The sequence below is a fragment of the Aulostomus chinensis genome, chromosome 4, assembly GCF_037954235.1.
Source record: "Aulostomus chinensis isolate RoL2024-O1b breed Wild chromosome 4, RoL_Achi_v1.0, whole genome shotgun sequence".
NCBI lineage: Eukaryota > Metazoa > Chordata > Actinopteri > Syngnathiformes > Aulostomidae > Aulostomus > Aulostomus chinensis.
Genome location: NC_141323.1, coordinates 13,601,256 through 13,620,073, shown reverse-complemented (window position 1 = coordinate 13,620,073; position 18,818 = coordinate 13,601,256). Strand labels below are relative to the sequence as shown.

Genomic DNA, 18,818 nt, shown 5'->3' with positions numbered 1-18,818 from the left:
ATGAAGGGCTTGAAGAAACCATCTACCTGATCTCTCTCCCCCCCACTTGACAAATGAAACAATTTAAATGTGAGGCAGTCTGGAAAAAAAAAAATAGAACATTAGATCTCAGAAGACAGTGTTGACCAAGAAAAGCCGAGTTAAAAGCTAGAATATTTGGATAGTCAGAGCAAATAAACTTACTCAAGATTCTGAAATCAATCGGGCTGTTGTGGTTGGAATCAGTTTGAACTGGCGTTAAATTGTCAAGTTGGGGTTTTGGTTTTTTGGATTTTTTTTTTTTATCATAAGCCCAGAGGCTTTGGGGCTTGTGGAATTCTGATAAAAAATAGTTAAAGCTAAAAAGCATTTATGAAGGATTACATCTTCACATAGATATGTGAATTTGAAAAAAAAAATTACAGTTTGTCAGCAGCTAATGGCTTAGACTACATAACAAAAAAAAAAAGCAACTTTGACCAAAGTATGAAGTAACGGATGTAAAGAAACAAATTGTTCCGCTGTAACATCATGCAATGTTTCCCGGAGACGTTTTCATTTCAACCTAAATTTTCAGTGAAATAATCTTAAAAAAAAAAAAAAAAAAATCAAGGAGTTTTGGCCACTGAAAGCAGCCATTTTTGGCATCAGTGTCCATGTTGGGGGGGGGGGGTTGTCGCCCTCTAGTGGCTTTATAAGAAAAAAAAATGGTTCTCTGAAAAGAGAAACGACAAAGAAACCAGTCTGATGATTTTTAGCCAATTTATTGAGGAGAAATTGTTGAGGTACACTGTGTGGTTGCACATGTGGACAGTGGGGAAGGGGGAAACAACCACACTGTGAACAATGACAAACATTCTGGTGGTTTAAACTTCACCTATACGGGCACCTCAAAATTCCACTTTTACTCTGATGAACTGATCTAAATGTGTCGATGAAGAAAATATTTTTTGTCTTTCTGATACATGTATAACATACAGTATAGGCAGTTTTTATTTATTTATTTTTGAGCACCACACATGTGAAATAAATGTTTAGGCACTTGAAACAGCTCGATGGAATCTGGTGGCAGATATTTTTTTTTTGATTTAAAGAGAAGCAGCATCATCCTCCTTCTCATCCAGAAAAAAAACCCAAAACAAAACGAAAAACAAAACCCGTCCCAAAACTTTAGAATGAAAATGATGCATGTGAAGTGTGATGAGGTAATGTGAGATGGGCTCTCACTCTATCCGTCCAATTAACCTGAGGTACACATACAATACAAAGAAGCAGCAAGAGTATGACAGAATATAAAAAGGTACAAATTAAACAATAAAGAATTAAAAAAAAAACAAAAACATGCTAATCAAAGATCGCCAAACACGAGTACTTCCAGTCCCGCACCAAAGCGTTACGTTCCCTCCAGTACACATACAACAGAAAAGCAAGAAGACTCATTACATATACAAAAATTCATATAATAGCAGCACACAAGTGAATCACAATAAGGCATCTTTGTGTAAGACTAGAAAAAGAAAAGCTTCATAGCAGCAGGAGAATGATGTGTATAATCTACTGTTCTCACTTTGGAATTAGCTTTTTCCCATTTTACACCAATCTTATAAACTAAACATTTGTTTAAAGCATTCAAAAAGAAAAAAAAAAACATTTTGGCTTTTGCACAACTGAACAAACACAATTTAGAAACATTTTGTCCTAAAATGTGGTGAGGATTTCTCGCATTTCTGTTCATGGCGAAAATTTGCAATTGACACCAACCTAACTGTGTATAATGGAGAGAAAATAAAACAAAACACATACGATTGCAGTTTTAAACTTCAGTTCAGAGAGCAGTTTACATACAAAGAGTAAAACATGAACACCACAATTCAGGATATTAAACTCTTTTAAAGAACTATTGGAAGGTTTGGCTATGAATTAACAAAAATTCAAGTAAGATTAAATAAACACACGGATTCAAACTAGTCTTTTTCTTAGTTCATCTACTAAGATAACATGGAATATTCTATGTATAATCACCTGTCGGGGCATAGCTTTCAAGACATCGTGCGTTACCCCATGGGAATCCAGCCCCAAAAAAAAAAAAAAAAAAAAAAGGAAAAGAAAAAAAAAAGGAAAAGAAAAAAAAGGAAAGAAAAAAGAAAGGAAAAAAATCAAATAACTTAAAAAAAAAAACCTGGAATCCAAACAAAAAGACCCTAATAACCAACTGAACTCAACCACTATCCCCTTACCATTCTTAAGGAGTGTGTTTTAAAAGTGCATTAATATTGTTCCTATCACGCCGCTCTCCTAAAAAAAAAAAAAAAAAAAAAAGTCAAATTGATAACAGGAGAAGCTGAAGCGAAGCCAAACTCATCCCTGGACATCAGTCAGACGAAACTGGAAGAAACCAGGGATTCTCACTCCTCCTGCGTGTTGCTCAAGTATCACGCAACGACAGAAACATTATATAGCTTAAGTTAACCTCCCCGCTATTACATCACCATTCGTCGTCTAGCATTTTCTTCCACTTCACACATGCTTTCCTCTTCTTGAAACATCACAAAACAACCTTCCAACTGCACCTGTTTCCATTCAAACCCAGTAAAAACATGCTGAATCTTTCTCTACGAGCAGTACTGTACGTCAGTGCTACCTGACTGCAGCTAAAATCTCATGCAAACCAACTACTAAATAATTGCTCTCCAACATGTAGGAGCTAAACCAAGAATAGGATAATAATGGAGCCCTGCTAAATTCAAATACATGTACATAGCATCCTGTTGACGGTCTGTTCATTTAGCGGTGAAGTCGCTAACCTCCTTTCAACAGTATGCGCTGCTGCGAATCCGTCCTCCTCCTGTGTGAGCAGGCCCAGCCCGCCCCTGGCCAGCACTTTAGCATAAATAGTAGCAATGCTACAGGTGCAGAGTATGCTAGATCAGTGGAGCAGCTATTTACATTAGCGCTCCTCTGGCTGGATATCAGCTTGGTATAAATGCCATGTACTGTATTATCAGCATATCAATCACAGGACTACAATACAGGTTTTCCTGCACAAATGAATGTGAATAACAAACAACACCCCAATAAAACTGTGAATTAATAACTGCTTGCTATAGATAAGAGTAACAACTAAATAGCTAAATATACATTATTTATATTTATTTTGCTAGGTTGTATCAAAAGAAATATGTATATTTTATATAATTATGCTATTTTTCTTCAAGTATGAAAATATATTCAGGTTTCCATGTTGGAAAACCGAAGGCACTATCAAGTTTTCAAGAGTTTTAAATATCTTATTTGATTACATGTGGCCCATACAAAAGGTTTGGGTATGAATGGGGCAATAAGGAGAAAAACTAGAAATTTCTTAACGTCTAAAAGTTCATGGATTGTCACATCATCGCTCATGGGGCGACTAGATACTCGCCGCTCCTTTGCTCCCGTTAGTTCATGGTAGACAGGCATGACGAGATGTGTCAGGTCACACTAGGGAGTTCATAAGTTGACATCGCGTACATCTGTGGGAGTGCTGGACTGGTCTTGCTGCTCCCTGGCCTTGTTGCCCGCACGGATCCTGGACTCCTGCCGGTACTGTTGGCCCTGCTGCAGGCTGGTGGCCAGCACACGCTCTATCTGCTCCTGGCAAGCCCTCAAACAATCCTGGAACAAAAAGGGTCAGCAGTCGTTAGCCACACTTCAATCACATTTACACAGCAGGTCAGCCACATGTTAATTTGTACACTTGGCGTACTGAAATGTAGCATTTCTGGCACATGTGAGGTGCAAGTTGGTCACATGCATGGCATACCAGTGGGGAATTACACGTCTTGAGGTAGGTGGTCCTGTCTGCATCAGGACTAGAACAATGGGTACCAGCCAGCTCTTATAGCAACAACACAGGGCAGTGAGGTGCACGGTGGGCACAGGAACGCTCTGACACGAGACCTGTGCATGTCTGAGGTGCATGTCTGGGTGTGAAGCGACAGGGACGGCGGGAGCTGGGGGTCTCTTCGGTCAACAGTGAACAGATGAGCTGATCCAGCTCCACCCCCCCTTGGGTTTACGGCACGGTCAGTCCCAAGTGGAGGTCTAGAGGAAATGGCTTTGACCTACAGCACCCTGACCCTCAAGAGTTTGGGTGTAAAACAGAATACAGGACAGTGGGACCGGATGTTTTTGGACAACATCTCTTGTGAAAAGCGATCCTCTTACTGTCTCCGTCCCCCTTTTTCTCTTCCCAGCAGGTCTGCATGGAGATGTGGGAGGTCTGCCTCAGTGAGCTGACTGCAGGGCCCTTAAAGAATGCACCGCGGCTCGCAAAGAGGCCAACATTCCTTTGAAATGTACGGATAATTGGAACCCGATGGGCTGCAGTCGGAGCGCCTGTTGTGACGGCTGGGTTGTGGGGCCCACGTTGCCATGGGAGCATAACCACAAACCTAAAAGGCAACTGTGTTGTTCGTCTGAACTGAGGCCTTTTTAGGATTTGTAGGCTTCTGAACTGATCCTCTGGTGTCACAAGATACTGTGACAATGAAAGCACCCACTGGGATAAATGTACGTGGTATATGTAGTATCTTTCAATTTGGGTGTCTGCTGTTTTTAAAAAAACATTTGCTAAGCGTCTTTTACAGTTTGCTTGCAACAATTCAAGTGGGAAATTATGCACAATTCCTTGTAGAGGTCCACCACGACTTTTCTTTTAGGCCTCTGCTTTACCCTCTGGAGTTATGAATATCTATTGTATTTATGTGGTGTGTACATGGGTAGTTAAAAACTGATAGCAGCTGGACAGTATAGCTTCTCCCTATATCCTTTATAGTCTTGTTTTGAGGTTTGTGGGTCCTGTTGACGACCTTAGTAGTTGTAACTCGGTACTTTCGTTATGAAGGTCACATTTGTACGTAATTCCAGGGACAGATGCTAATATTTTTAACCACAGGACCCTAAACAGGACCCTAAATTTGGAAGTTTTATTGTCTGTACTGAATAGTAGTAATGTTGGAGAGTTTTATCATTTTCTCACGCTGTCCAGACTACACTTAACATATTTGTCCTTCCATGGGTGTATATTTAGGTGCTGTAACTGCATCTGTCCAGCTATGTGATGTGGCTCTTGTTTTGTAGGAACTTGAAGCAGCTTCTAAATTTCATAACCGATTATGTAGCCATGTCATTTTAATACTGGTGTCTCTATGACTTATTGAGTGGAAAGGGGCAGATGCTTTAAAAGAAAAAAAAAAATGTGGCAGGTGACTGGATGAACCAGCTTTGTATCATGGCTGACTTCAACTGATCACATCAATGAGCTGACGTAGACGTAGAGCCTGAAGCCAGATGGTAGAAGAGTGAGAACATCTTTTATTTCATGCAAAAAAAAAAACAAAAACCTCCAGTGGAGTTCTTTGCTCTTCATTCAAAAGAGGAAAATACTTTAAAGTTCCGATATAACTGATGCTATAATAGCATCAACACTGATAGTAACGTGCTGTTGTACTACAGTAGTAATATATACTACTAACTGCATATAACTCAAGTGTTTTTAGGATACTTTTGCTTTTACATTCATCAGAAATGTCCAGATGCGTCTGCCTGCAGACACCATGAGGAGGACAGCTCTGACGGCTTTCTGTTTCTTCACTGGCTGCTGCTTTAGACAGACACTCGTGAACATATTCCTCCACCAGGAGGGGCACCCTGCTAAAGTGGGACCCATGCAAAGAAATTGCATGTGTCCGACCACAAGAATGTGGGCTTTGAGTTTTAAGAAGACATTCCCTCTGCCACTGCTCTTTATAGCAACAGTCTGGCTCCCCAGCCAAGAGCCAAACGCTTGCGCTTGCTCTCTCTCTCTCTCTCTCTCTCTCCATGAAAAGTAAATAGCTTCAATCTGCCACAACTGAAGTCATCACTGTTGTTTACTAAAGACTCTTTGTTCCTGATCGTGAGACACTGCAGTTTTTTAACAATGCATTTGTTGTGTTAACACTAAAACTGGTGACCAATTACGTCTGGCAGGTACAGAGTTCCTTCGCTGTGGAACTCACCACCTCGGTGTTGGTGATCTTAGCCAGCAGGTCTGTCAGGTTGTCTCGGCTCAGCCTCTGGTCACTGAAGTCCAGCTGCAGGCCACAGACAGCGGCTCCCATGCTGCCGGTGGCGATCATGGAAGGAGGGTTCATGGCCAGGCGGTCATCTGTTGAAGAAATAGGAAAAGAAAAATCAACGTGTAGAAATCACATTATTCACGGTGATGCAGAGAGCTGAAACACTTGAATCCGCTCAAAGGAAGTATGAGAAATGCATGAGAGGTGCAAACATCTGAATCATCTCCAATATGCATGCTCCACAGCTGAACTCAACTTTCCCAGAGTCTGAATTTCAACAGATGTAGCTGCATGGAGGAACCTGTGTGGTTTCCCCTCATAGAAACCAGCTCTGATTAGAAAAGCAGAGTCAGATCCCTCCTACTCACTGAACAACCAGTTCCAAGAAAGACTCCCTCCAGTCCACATCCAAAAGGGCGGAAGAGGAGGCAGCAAAGGAGAGGACATCATGAAGCACTGAGCTGCTTCCTACCGACTCATGGCGTGGCTGTATGTGGAAATCATCTACATTTCTGGACAGCTGTCGTCATTTTATGGGAAAACCTGAAGCAGTGTTTACAGGTTCTCATATTGTATCTCAAGGAGCCCTCTTACATCTGACCCCTCGTCAAGAGAGCAAGAGCTCCTCATTCCAATGGAGGAAATGTTGGTTTCACAAATTAACTTCCGAGTCTATAAAATCTAATTGGGAGGAAAATAGATTTTTGGATGCATTGTGATTCTTTCTTAAAACCCAATTCTCCATTGCACCACTCGGGTGGCAACAGTACGGTTTGGCAGACACCAACTGTTCACAGCTAGTTGAGGAAGTACAGAGCAAAATACGGAATCTTTGGGTCACGTTCAGAAAGAGCACAGGGACACCTCAAAGCCTGTCTCGAAACAGAAATGACCAGCGCAGACTACTGGATTCAACACGTCCAGAAGACCAAAGAGCAACAGGTTGGCAAAGGTTTCCATTCCCGAACAAGTACAGCTAGTTTTAAATGAGGCTACAAGAGTAACAAAATAAAAAATAAATAAATCATACATTTCATGAATCATACTCAAATGGATAACAACTTTATAGTTGAATCATAGCCCTCTGAAATGAAATAACATTCCATCAATACGCTGAAAATTCACACTAATTACAAAAGGCAGTGAATTGGCAACAAACAATTGTCAGAATCTGATGGTTCTGACCCAGTGTATAATCCTCGCCCAGGGCCGGCCTGATTGCTTTGATTAAAGCCTGCGTCACGTTGCCCCACCTCTCCTCTGAGGACCAGCTGTCCATAGGAGGAGCTCCTCCATCATAAGAATAACATCTCAACTCCATATAAAACTCCAAACATTTACATTACTGCATGACCACAGCAGGCCTCCTTTTTTTCCCCACTGTGGCTGCTTTGTGCTTGGATATAACCAGCTGCTTATGAAAAGCAGAGGCAACCACTGAAACACACCCAAACATAAAAAAGTGTGATACTAAATCTTTGCTAAACATGGACTGAAACTCATCGAAGGAGCCCATGGTTCCAATAACTAGTCTAGTAAACAAGTGCTTATTGGCCAGATCTGACCACATTGTTTGCAAGGAATTTCAATGCATAAAAAAAGTCCTTTGTTTTATTTCCCTTCATTGAATTATCAGGAGGACAGAGTAGATAAAACACAGCCTTGTGACAAAGGAGTGCTATATATTATGTGTATTAGATGATCCTGCAGTAGCATCTCTGTTCAGGATATGAGAATATTAGTGGGATTCCTAGTAAAGGCAAAGGAATGCCATGAAGATTCACAGAGGGAGAGGCCTGAGGGGACATCTGAGTTTGAGTTCCCTCAGAACCTCCAGAGTTTATTTTGGACATGAGGCTGCGCTGGGAGCAGGAAGGAAGATCGCTGAATCAGTGCCCTGACTTTTTAAACCTGGAAGCTTCCCTGTCAACAAACAATACAGGGGAAAGTAGCACAGCGTTTTAGCTGCACCTGAAACCCACAAAACAGGGAGCGTTTCCAAGAGTGTGTGCGAGATACCGTATGATGGGGTTGCAGCGATACACCATTTAAGGCGATGGAGAGTTTCAGCTATTTTTTAGGCTTTTAGGTGCTGCGGCACATCGAACGCTTCTCCAGGAAAGTAGCAGAGGAAAGATGTAGGTTTGAATGATAGCACAAAATATTTTTTACAAAAATGACAGTAGAGTTGGAATGGTAGCCAATGGAAAGAGTGAATGTTCCGACAGAGGAAGTCGGGACAAATTGATTGTAACTACTGCGACTCAGAAGATTCTCCTTACAGTTCCATTGTGTGTAAAGACTGTTAGCATGTGTAGTTAGCAAGAGATCATCAGCTTCTGTTCGTCCTCTAAGCTGGTCTATGTACCAGCCAATGAACTAATTGATGACCTTTCCTGTTTTTGTTGAAGTACTAATAATGTTTCTGATAGACCTCTGTGTGTAAAGTAAATCTATAGACACTGAACTGAAGGACTGGAACGAGCCGTCCCTCATCCGAAGGAGGCTGAAGGCCTTTGCAAACAGCATAGGCTGTTTTATCGAAAACGTCTTTTGTGTTGTAAAATTTAAGTCACTCCTAATTCATTTAGAGTCTTATCGTTATGAATCACAAAGAAAAATATTAAACGCTATTGCGGGAAATAAGTGATATAAGCAGGGCGGTTGGACAATTTGCAAGGCTTTCTATACATGTTATTATACCGTAGATTAGCCTAACTTAGGTTTTGGAAAAAAATGTAAGCAGACAGTGAGTCTCACCTGCCAATCTCAATTAAATTAAAATAAAATTAGAAAAAAAAAAGCACTTGTTCAACCAAAATACCTCCTTTAATGGTGATTTTACCCTGCAAACAACAAGCTTCGATAGTTTTAAACAATTATTTTACTGGGAAAATCCCCCTGCTGCTGCAACTCTAGATACACTCTCCATCATTACCAGTGTACGTGGCTCATCTAAACAGAGCCTTGATAGGGTTTTTCTCAGAAGGAAAAACCTGGAAATGACCACTTCAATCACTCCAGCAAAGCTTTTAGCAGCTGGGCCGCTGTTTAGAGGAAGAAGAAGACGAAAAAAAACCCTACTACAGGCTGTGGAGAGACTAGAAAGTGGATAAGGGAAACACAGCCAGAGGACTATGGTGAGAGAAGAAATAGGTCACAGTCACATATGACTCATGGTGGGAGAATGTTTGTGTGTGGGAATATTCTGGTGGATGGAGAAATAACAGTGAAGAGGCAGTGAACTGACAGAGCAAATAAGTAAAAAAAAAAAAAAAAAAAAAGGCACCAGGTGATGATGGGCGGGGGTGTTACCTGTGGCACAGAGGGCAATGAAGGTCTGCGTGTGTTTGCGGACCATCACCAGCTTGTCTTTGGGAAGGGGCAGCCTGCGTATGATGTGCTCTATAAAATCATTGGGAATGACCGAGGCCATGTTCCACTTCAACTTCACCAGCACGACCAGTTCCCAGTCCTGAAAGAGATGACAATTTAAAAAAAAAAAAAAAGAGAGAAAGAAAAATCAGTCATATTCAGTTACTTGGAAAAATCAGCTAAGTCGCTGGATTGAATGGCATGGTGCCATTATTCCATTGACCGTGAAAAAGATCAGTCAGTCTCTATTCCTGGAGGAAATGGCTCCCTAAGCAGAGTAACATTTCTCCTCTTTATCTCTCCTCGCTGTATCTTATTATCTGCATGCCTTTCTCATTCCTCGCATCCTTTGTGTTCATTTCGCCAGCATGTGACAAGCTTTGCCCTGCTTAGAGGCCCCTGCCAATGAGACAGCTAGCCCCTTCCTTCCTGTCACAAGCCTCAAACAGCCTCAATGAGTTTGTGCTGCTCAGGCAGCAACACAGAGCTGACGCTTCAGGTTTTCAGATGTTTTCTATTTCACTCCCAGTATTGTTGAACAGCAACAGCGAGCATGCAACTTAAGCATCTCTAGAGAAATAAGAAATCATGGCTTTAACATCCAAAATATGCAACACTGCACGCAAATGTGTGCTGAGCTATGTGAGAATGATTTCTAAATGCACAATGGTATTTTGAAAGTGTATGAGAACGATGAAATATCATCATTATCACTATTTAAAGAGAACGTGTTTGTACCACAAAGACAAAAACAACAACTATATATATAGGACGGCTTCATCAAACTCAAATTAGATAATGGCGGTCTCAAAGTTCCCAGAAGTCTTGCTAAGCCACTTTTAGTCCTATTCTCCAAACACACATCTGAATGCGAGTATCATTATGTGCTGTATTCTCCAATCAGGGTATGCAACCACAATTCTCAGCTTCCATTTGCAAAGGGACTGCCATTTTTAAATTTTGTGCAGATTCGTCCACATTTCTCATCAACCGCCTCACGAGTTAAGACAGAGCATCTGAAGACTTTCAGTCCTATTTCCCAACATTTCTCATCTTGGAGAAATGAATGTTGAAGCATTTGACCTGTAAATGTAAGATGGGGACATGTTAATTATGGCCGAGACTGTGCCATCAGAGAAGTGATGGAGGATTATGTTTGTATTGAAGCTAGAGGCATTAATTAAGTAGGAATGAGCGAGAGCTCAGGTATCGTCTCTGGAGAAGTAGAGATGATCCAGTAAGTATTCTGATACTTCAACTTGCCAATCAGCTACAGTCGTACAGACAACATGTACGAATCCGATTCCAGTATATCAAAAATATTCTATGTATATATATCTTAACACATATTGTACTACTTTCAACACATCCCCTCTTAACTACAGCCTTCATAATATACACGTCAGTTTTTTAGTGGGATTATCTGTGGTCAAAAATCGCAGCCGCTCCTGGCACCAGTGCCGTTGGACTGTTATATATCAATCGTTCTTTGGCGTTCTTAAAGAACAGTTGCCAGTGGAACCACAGCACAACTTCCTGCGTAGGCTTAGGCTACTGTTTTAGAGCAGTGTAGAATTCATTACCTGTGTTATTCAGCGATAACTGAGCTAACCAAAAGTAGAGCTGGAGTACAGGAATCATGTTCTTCCAAAGCTTGCACGTCACTTCAAAATATAAACCGATGAAAATTTAAAGCACTTGTGTATTTTTTTCTCTCCTTTTAATATTAAATGTTAGGTGCATTATTGCAGCTTCATGAGGTAACCTCAAACACAATGCCGCACGCTTATGTGTCATCAGAAATGTCGACCAACACATTCTCACAGGCCTGCCGCATCCAACCTGCCAATACATGCTTGCATTTCACCTATTTTAGCTTGCACAGTTTGTTGACTGAGATAAACGGGGCAGAGGTTTGCAGTTGTGCTCACTTCCTGGACAGCTGCCTCCCCCGCCTCCCCCACCACCCCCATATAACTGAGCTGAGGAACCAGCGGTGGTGTGTTCATCACAATGAAGAGCTGCAACATCTTTTACTGGCTCTCACTGCCTTCTCTCTGCATCCTGTGAGGATATCCAGGAATCTGGAGGCTTGTGACAACATGGAGCATCAAATGAGACCAATGTCATTTCCCTGAACAGCTGCAGGCAACACAATAGGACGTACATGAGGAGCCATTTCATAAAAACCCTTTCAACTTTAGGTTGATCTTCAGTATCATCAGCTGGATGACACGAAATGAATCCGCTACTTTTCCCAACTCTTCTGTTTCACTGCTTTGCTTTAGGGTCACAACGAGCAACAGCGAAAATTTCTAATCTGTAATCTTCAATTTTATTTTTTTTTTCCATCCAACCTTCCAGCATCCAAAGATATTCAGTTTCCCATCACAGCAGAAAACCTTGGAGAAGATGCAACCAAAGAATGTGAGCCAGTTCTACTTGAAAAATGGCTGAAATTATGTATAAATTATCTGTTTCAGCCCTGCTTCTCTGTGCCTTAGCTTAATAATAGCAAATAGATTATCTCAGAGTCTTGGAAACTTCAAATCTACATTTCCATGGCAGCTAAACAAACTCAAATTGCAGATGTTATAAGATGGAAAGAACAAGCTTGTATGTCAACTTCTGAGTTTAGATTGTCATTTTGACACACAGCCAGCCAGACTGAAAGGATAAAACGTGTCTTATTAAAAGGTGCTGACGCAACACAAGGTGCCAAAACAGCTTCACTATGTTGAAAGAGATTCCATACATTTCTGGAACTGTACTGAGGGATTAACGCCAATCTCCCAAAAGATATTTCCTCATTTGGTGGGCTGATGAAGGTGGAGAGCGCTACCTAGCACACTGGTCCAACAAACCCCACAGGTGTATGAATGTGGTTGACATCTGATGACAATGAAGGTCATTTCCATACTCAATTTATACAATGACCTTTTTGATCAATATTTTTCTTCCAATTCAGATGGTTTATCTAATTTATCACCACTCTAGATCTGGGTTTTGGACGGCTGGTTGAGCAAGAAAAAGGAAGCAGGAGAAATCACCTTGGGTTTGAGGAAATTGTAGGTTTTTATGGTCTTTTTTTTTTCATTTTTATTGCATTTAGTGATCGAAAACAACAGCAATTATTGACTGTACTCACTTAAATACAACACCTTGTTCTCTACCCTCTTGTCTTCAGGCTTAATGAGAAGCATATTGCTAGGCAAGATGAAAAATGCTATAATGTAATACACTTTTGGGCAAGAAAGAGCATTTAAGTGTTACTTTTTACAGTTTATATATATATATATATATATATTTCTATCTCAAATTGAGAGGAAGTCCACTGCAACAAACCCAAGTCTGTTCTTCTTAACAAACACTAGATGGCATCACACCCCTCTCTCCAGTGTGGCTTCCAAAAGAAAGGATGTGACTGTTAAGCACAACAATTATAAAGAAAATGGGATACTTCCTGTGAATCCAATTCAGCTATTAGCATTAGAATATCATCGCAAAATGACACTGTGCATGTTATGCCTCCATGAATAAATAAATGGGTTCTTTCAAAAGACAACACCAGTAAGTCTTACCAGCAGTTCCAGTGGCGTGATGGAGTTGTCTGTGTACATGCAAAGTTTGTCTGCTGATAGCGGCCTGTTGTCCTTTAACTTGGAGGCCAGGAAGATGCAAACAGCCCCGAGAAGCTGCAAATAGCTTTTTCTTGTGGGCATCACTGCTAAGAATCTGTCCAAATAATTAATGGCTAAAGGGAAGACATCTTCATTACTTTTCTCCTCTTCACACACCTAGAAAGAAACGCCACAGAGAAGAAGGGAAAAAAAACAATGTGTCAATTTCTTTTTTTAATTTATTTGTTCTAAAATGGGGGATTTCTTTAGTCACTGCACAAATTAGTTGAATGGGAAGTCCTTCAGCAGAAAACGCCATTGAACCCTTCTTCCTTCTTGGGCTTTAAAATATATTAAAATTAGAAATACATCGAACAGAAGCTAAATAAACTATGCAAAATGTTGGCTAGTCGTATTAGAATAGTTCCCGACAGTTATTAAGAATATTGCCAGCTTACTCCACCTTGTTTCTTTAAAACGAAAGTGGGTTTGCATTTTCTCTAGCCTGCCTGCGCATTTAAAAAAAATAAAAATAATAATATTAATTACTGTGAAGGAAATATTTCACTTTTTCCACCCGGTAAATTAAGTTTAGCACCCCCTCTGTCGAAGGGGTTAGCTAATTAGCAAAAGGTGCCACATTTTTAGGGGTTAGCAAATGTAAATATCTAGCTAGGCTACTTTCTTTGAGGCTGCGTTTTCTTCGTGGTGGAATTTCCGACTTCTCCCACGCCTTTGGTGAGTCATTCTCATTGAATTGTCAAAGAAGTTAGGATCAGTGGCGACTCTCTATGAACTGAACATAACATTTATGAAGCGTGTTTCGTCTATGCCGACATGCAAAAAAGAAAAAAAAAGGGAAAAAAAACACACGAAGAAGAAGAGGAGGACATTAGCTTAATGAATTAGCCCGTAAGTTAAGCACCCACAAACCTCGTGCATCCAACCTGCAACCATTCGTCTCATATAGGGCTGAATATCCTTCTGGACCCGCTGGAAATATGAGCATGGCGGTAAAAATTTGTCCTCAATTGTTAGTAAACTTTGCAATACTCTGTCATCATAGAGGATGTTTGGGTCAAGCTGGGCTTTCACGACTGTGTCCGACTCGAGGCAATAAAGATCCATGACTCGGCCCCCTTCTTCTCCCCCCACCCCGTTTTCTTTTACTAAATATAAAAAAAAAATTAAAAAATAATAAATAAATATTGTCACAATATAGTCGATAGCGGACAGGAGGAGAAGTGCCCAGGACGAAGCATGAGGCTGAGACTGCTGGGTTCGTTCCAGTCCTGCTGCCTCGGCTCCTTTCTTCTTCGTCTGGCTGTTCGATGTCACATCAAGCGGGGTCTGAAAACTACATCCGGTTTAGGCTGTCAAAATAAAAGCAGCTGCATCCTCGTAAAATGCCCTTTTTTTTCCTGTTTTTTTTTTTTTTAAGAATTGATACCGTAGCCTAGCTTTCGTCTTCATGAAGAGCTTTTGTGCTTCTCTTTAAACGTGCTACATGTACAGTTTGTTACATTATGGTGCGTTCTATCATATTTGGAACTTGGAAATTAACAACCTCCAATGCAGAAAAGAGCAATAGGACATTCATTCACATCCCCAGTTGGTATCCATCAAGCTTGAATTTTCCAAATTTGCTTAAGTGACATCAATGTAAATATAGCAGCATACTGAGAAGGTAATTAGTAGTACTTTTACTTAAATATCTTCATGTATTTCTTTAAAATTCTATTTCCTCATAGTTTTTTTCTGGTTGATTCACCTTTTTAAGCTCCTCTAGTCTCTTTTATAACATGTGCATGTAACCAGCAATTCTCACACCACAACACTTTACAATATATCCCAGGTTGCTATGAGAGATTTGCAGTTTTTCCAAGCAGGTGCATTTTGATGGGAAATATCAAGTTGGAGCTGTTGACTTCTGATGAGCATCAGAATGCACTGTTCAACAAAGGATCCCATAAAATGAATGTTGCATTACATAATCCAAAGTTTCATACACATGTGAGCTGCAATTTTCTTTGGTTCTAGACGGAAACAAAAGTTAGATTATGTATCCGCGGCGCACAAACATACATGGATGGCTAATTAGCGCCGCGTCATAGAATTGTCAAATCGTTCCCCATGAGTATTGAGTAGAATTTCAGCTTGAAATGCCTATCCCTAGGCTACATGACTTTGAAAAAATAATTAAAAAAAATTTTTTTTATATCAATTATAAAAATAAACTTTCAAAATAATGTTGAATTATTAGGCTGCAGGTAACGCTGATATATGGCATTTTTTGGAATGTAATGAACAAAAGTGAAACCGAAATTGACCTGAAACCACAATTTCGAACTGAACTGTAGCTTTTTGTGAACCATTTCAGTCCTCGATTAAACTATGATTATTAAATGAATGTGAATTGTGTTAGAGGGGCGGTGTGGCTCAGCGGTAGCGTGGCCATCTAGCAACGGGAGGGTCGCTGGTTCGATCCCCACTTCCCCCGGTGACCATGTCCAAGTATCCTTAAACAAGATACTGAACCCCTAATTGCTCCTGACGGACTGGTGACTCGTCCAGTGTGAACCCCGCCTCTCACCCGAAGTCAGCTGGGATAGGCTCCACCAAAACACACATTTCAATTTTCTTATTTTGCTGTTACCTCAATGTAAATCATGTCCTCAAATGGACTTTTCTAGGTAAAAAGCACTTGTAAATTTCTTTACTGAAATGCTTTTGAGAGAAATCCAAGTTTACCAATTCAATTTAAATAAATTATGAAGTGAGAACATAATTAACTCAAAAACAAGGAAACTGTACTTTATCATAGTTCTATATCATACTTCTTAAGCCCTCTACCACCCAATTTGTAAATAAAATATGATATCTTATATGGGTCCTCTGATATCTTCAGCTGTTTACACACGCACACACAACTTGTGTGCCAGATCTCTTGAAATACCTGCCTGTTATCAGATGTTAACAGCAGATGTGGAGGTTTTTATGAACATACATTACTAGTTTATGGAACAAATCAGCACTTTATGCTATCTGTTAGTATAATCTTTCATCCAGATGGCTGGGCCCATGGAAACACAACGCAATAAAATGAAGATAAAGCAGAGAAAAATGACAGAACCTCAAATGAATTGTCTCAGCTGAAAGGCTAGCAAGCTAACTGCAGGTAGCTTGTGTGAGGTTTGGTAGCGTCCTCACTCACAGAATCACGCGGGCTTTGGAAGTTGAATTAAAAATGTTGTAAAATTTCAGTCATACTTTGGATTCTGTTAACATTTTACACCCGCAGTCAAAAGTCTAATTAGCTTTGAGACTTATTAGCTTTCAGACTGACTGATTGATGTAATGTTAAGAATTTAGATGAGGTTTTGTGGCACATTCTCTGGAAAGTGGGACAGTTCCAGCCTCCACACACAAACTGACTGAACACCTGCCGGGCCGAGAGGTACAAGGCAGCAGGAAGTCGATTGGCAGCGTTTGTGAAAGACGACAATTGTGCTCAAAAAAATAAAAATAAAAAGTCACATTGCTCTTAATTGATGTTTCACTCTTTGTGCAGGTTATTGTGAAATGATGTACTCCACAGTAACTTACATAAATTTGTCTTCATCATGTGTCCATGAGTGGCGAATACAATGTTAGCTCTTAGCTAGCTACTGGCTAACTGTCAGTACTCTTGAATCAGTTGAATAGTGACTTCCTGGGCTTTGTTTTCTAAATAACTTCTTTACATGCAAATCACTTCTCTGTGTTGTGACATCAGAAATACACCTGATTTTTGGTGGCAACCATGTGGCAGTGTTGTCATGATGTGAATGCTCTAAACTGTTAGCTAGTTTACGAGCTGGCTTAACCAGTCGTCTCTCAGGACTACAAGATTATTATCTAGGCAAATGTGATTTAACTTTTGAGGTTTTCAGTGTGGCTTTTTTCTGTATGTGTCATAGCAATGCTATGATGCGTATCCTGCAGCTTGCCTATAAATCTTCCCTTTCACTTGAGTGAACACATGCTCACAAAGGCAACATAACTATCTATGACTGCGTGTCAGCCGCTGTAAAGAGTCAGTACACTGTCTCTCTAAAACAACTGATATTTTTAATCAGGTCATAGTCCTGCCACATGAGCTGGAATCCATGGGACATCCTCATAGCAAAGGGTGTGGACGGCATTTTGATCCCTTTCCAGAGAATAGCTTTCCGTAAAGGAAGTCCTTTTGGCACTGTGGCACGCCAAAGGATGAAAGTATGAGGATGGACATGCAAGTCTGCAGTGAATGCCTTGTGCTGTCTCCAGGATGTCTACAAGTGTTTGTTATTTTTGTTCTTACAAGACAGGATCTTATCTGTAAAAGGTAGGATCATAACAGAAGAGGAAGTGGTGTTGTTGTCTAACCCTTTTCACGTTTCAGTTCTGAAGGCTATTTCAGTTCTGTGTGTCTGTCCGTACAACGGTCGCACATTAAATTTCCCATCAAACGCTTCATTCAACCAAAGAAAATCTCTTCCTTTTAAATTTGCAGTTTCCGGTCATGTGCGGGCCTATTTTAAAGTCAGAGCAAACTCTCAGTTGAGCTGAGTGACAGGAGCTGAGCTGAACCACTTCTCACTGGAACGACTTCACAAGCCCCCCTCCTCCTCACAGTCGCCACCAAAGAGCTGAATGAGATATGGAGTTTCATTGAGGAAAAAAGAGAGCACTGTGGAGCTATTATGAGAGCAGATTGTGAAGTGAGAGCGGGAACTGTCTCTAAGGGAATGTCAAGGTTAGCCAGATTAGTTCTACTTAAAAGAAGGGGCTGTATGTTTGAGGGAATTCATCTTAGAATTGAGATTTCACGTCAGAGGGTCATCCTTGTCTATGAGTGAGGAGGCTGACAAATCCCTCCGTCAGTGTTTTTGTCCAAAAACGGGGTCTCTCTCTCTCTCTCTCTCTCTCTAGAGACCAAAGAAGCCAACCAAACCAGACAGTCAAAGCTTGACACTTGAGGGAAACAGAGGTGTTAGACGGATAAAGCAGCCTTACCCCTTTGCTGCTGTTTGTGCATGTGTCCTATGATAACACATGTCAGCCGCTATCACACACTGCGGGCTGCACAGAGGTAATAGAGAGCGCCCAAAGTCCTGGGAAAACGTGGAGGAGCGTGAAATCACCTTGATCCAAAGATTCCTGCTGCATACCAGTCCAATGAACCCACCAGAGCACAGGGGCCCGGAGATGGGCAGTCTGCCACAGATCAAGAGAAAGAGACAAAGAAAAGAAAGACAGAAGAGGTGGGGGGTGAGAGACAAGATCTTTTCCTTTTTTTTTCTTTTTTTTTGGTCATATATAATGTTACAGTGACAGATACTCCTATTAATTGTGGCCACACTGTCAAATAATCAGAAAAATGCATGTAAAATAATCATTTTCAAGAGAAAGTTAACGTCAGATCGTCACAGATATTTTTATGAGCACATCTAAAACAAGATGTTGCTGCCTCCTTGCATCACGTTCAAGTCAGGGCGTTTTGTAAGAGCATGGCGTTTACAGTTACGCATGACGTCTAACAACGCCTATGACATTGGCAAGCTTTGCTAACGTCAACCGGCCAGCCGGCTAAGCTAATAAACGAAACAGTGAGAGGGTTGTGAGGTTAATGGGTAATGGGCAGCAATGAGAATCCATTGTTGTCCCACATTCTTACTAAATGTGGTCAAAGTGTCATGTAATGCATGTGAACTTTATCCCT

At 40.7% G+C, this 18,818-nt stretch overlaps 1 protein-coding gene across 1 annotated transcript; it reads right to left on the bottom strand.

Annotated features, from left to right (window-relative positions):
* Nucleotides 1-2,276: 2,276 nt before the first annotated feature.
* Nucleotides 2,277-14,425, bottom strand: LOC147262751 (G1/S-specific cyclin-D2-like). The gene is made up of 5 exons (XM_086201916.1): nucleotides 14,009-14,425; nucleotides 13,037-13,252; nucleotides 9,396-9,555; nucleotides 6,021-6,169; nucleotides 2,277-3,633 (listed from the first exon to the last, which is right to left on the bottom strand). The coding sequence occupies exons 1-5, from the start codon at nucleotides 14,201-14,203 to the stop codon at nucleotides 3,469-3,471; spliced, it is 885 nt and encodes a 294-aa protein (XP_086058042.1). The 5' UTR covers nucleotides 14,204-14,425; the 3' UTR covers nucleotides 2,277-3,468.
* Nucleotides 14,426-18,818: the final 4,393 nt, after the last annotated feature.

Excerpts from the sequence above, each read along its gene's own strand:
- LOC147262751 (XM_086201916.1), bottom strand. The coding sequence starts at position 14,203 with ATGGATCTTTATTGCCTCGAGTCGGACACAGTCGTGAAAGCCCAGCTT. Across the intron at positions 6,170-9,395 it reads CATTGCCCTCTGTGCCACAG|ATGACCGCCTGGCCATGAAC; the intron begins GTAACACCCCCG and ends TTTCTTCAACAG. Across the intron at positions 3,634-6,020 it reads AGATCACCAACACCGAGGTG|GATTGTTTGAGGGCTTGCCA; the intron begins GTGAGTTCCACA and ends TTTTTGTTCCAG.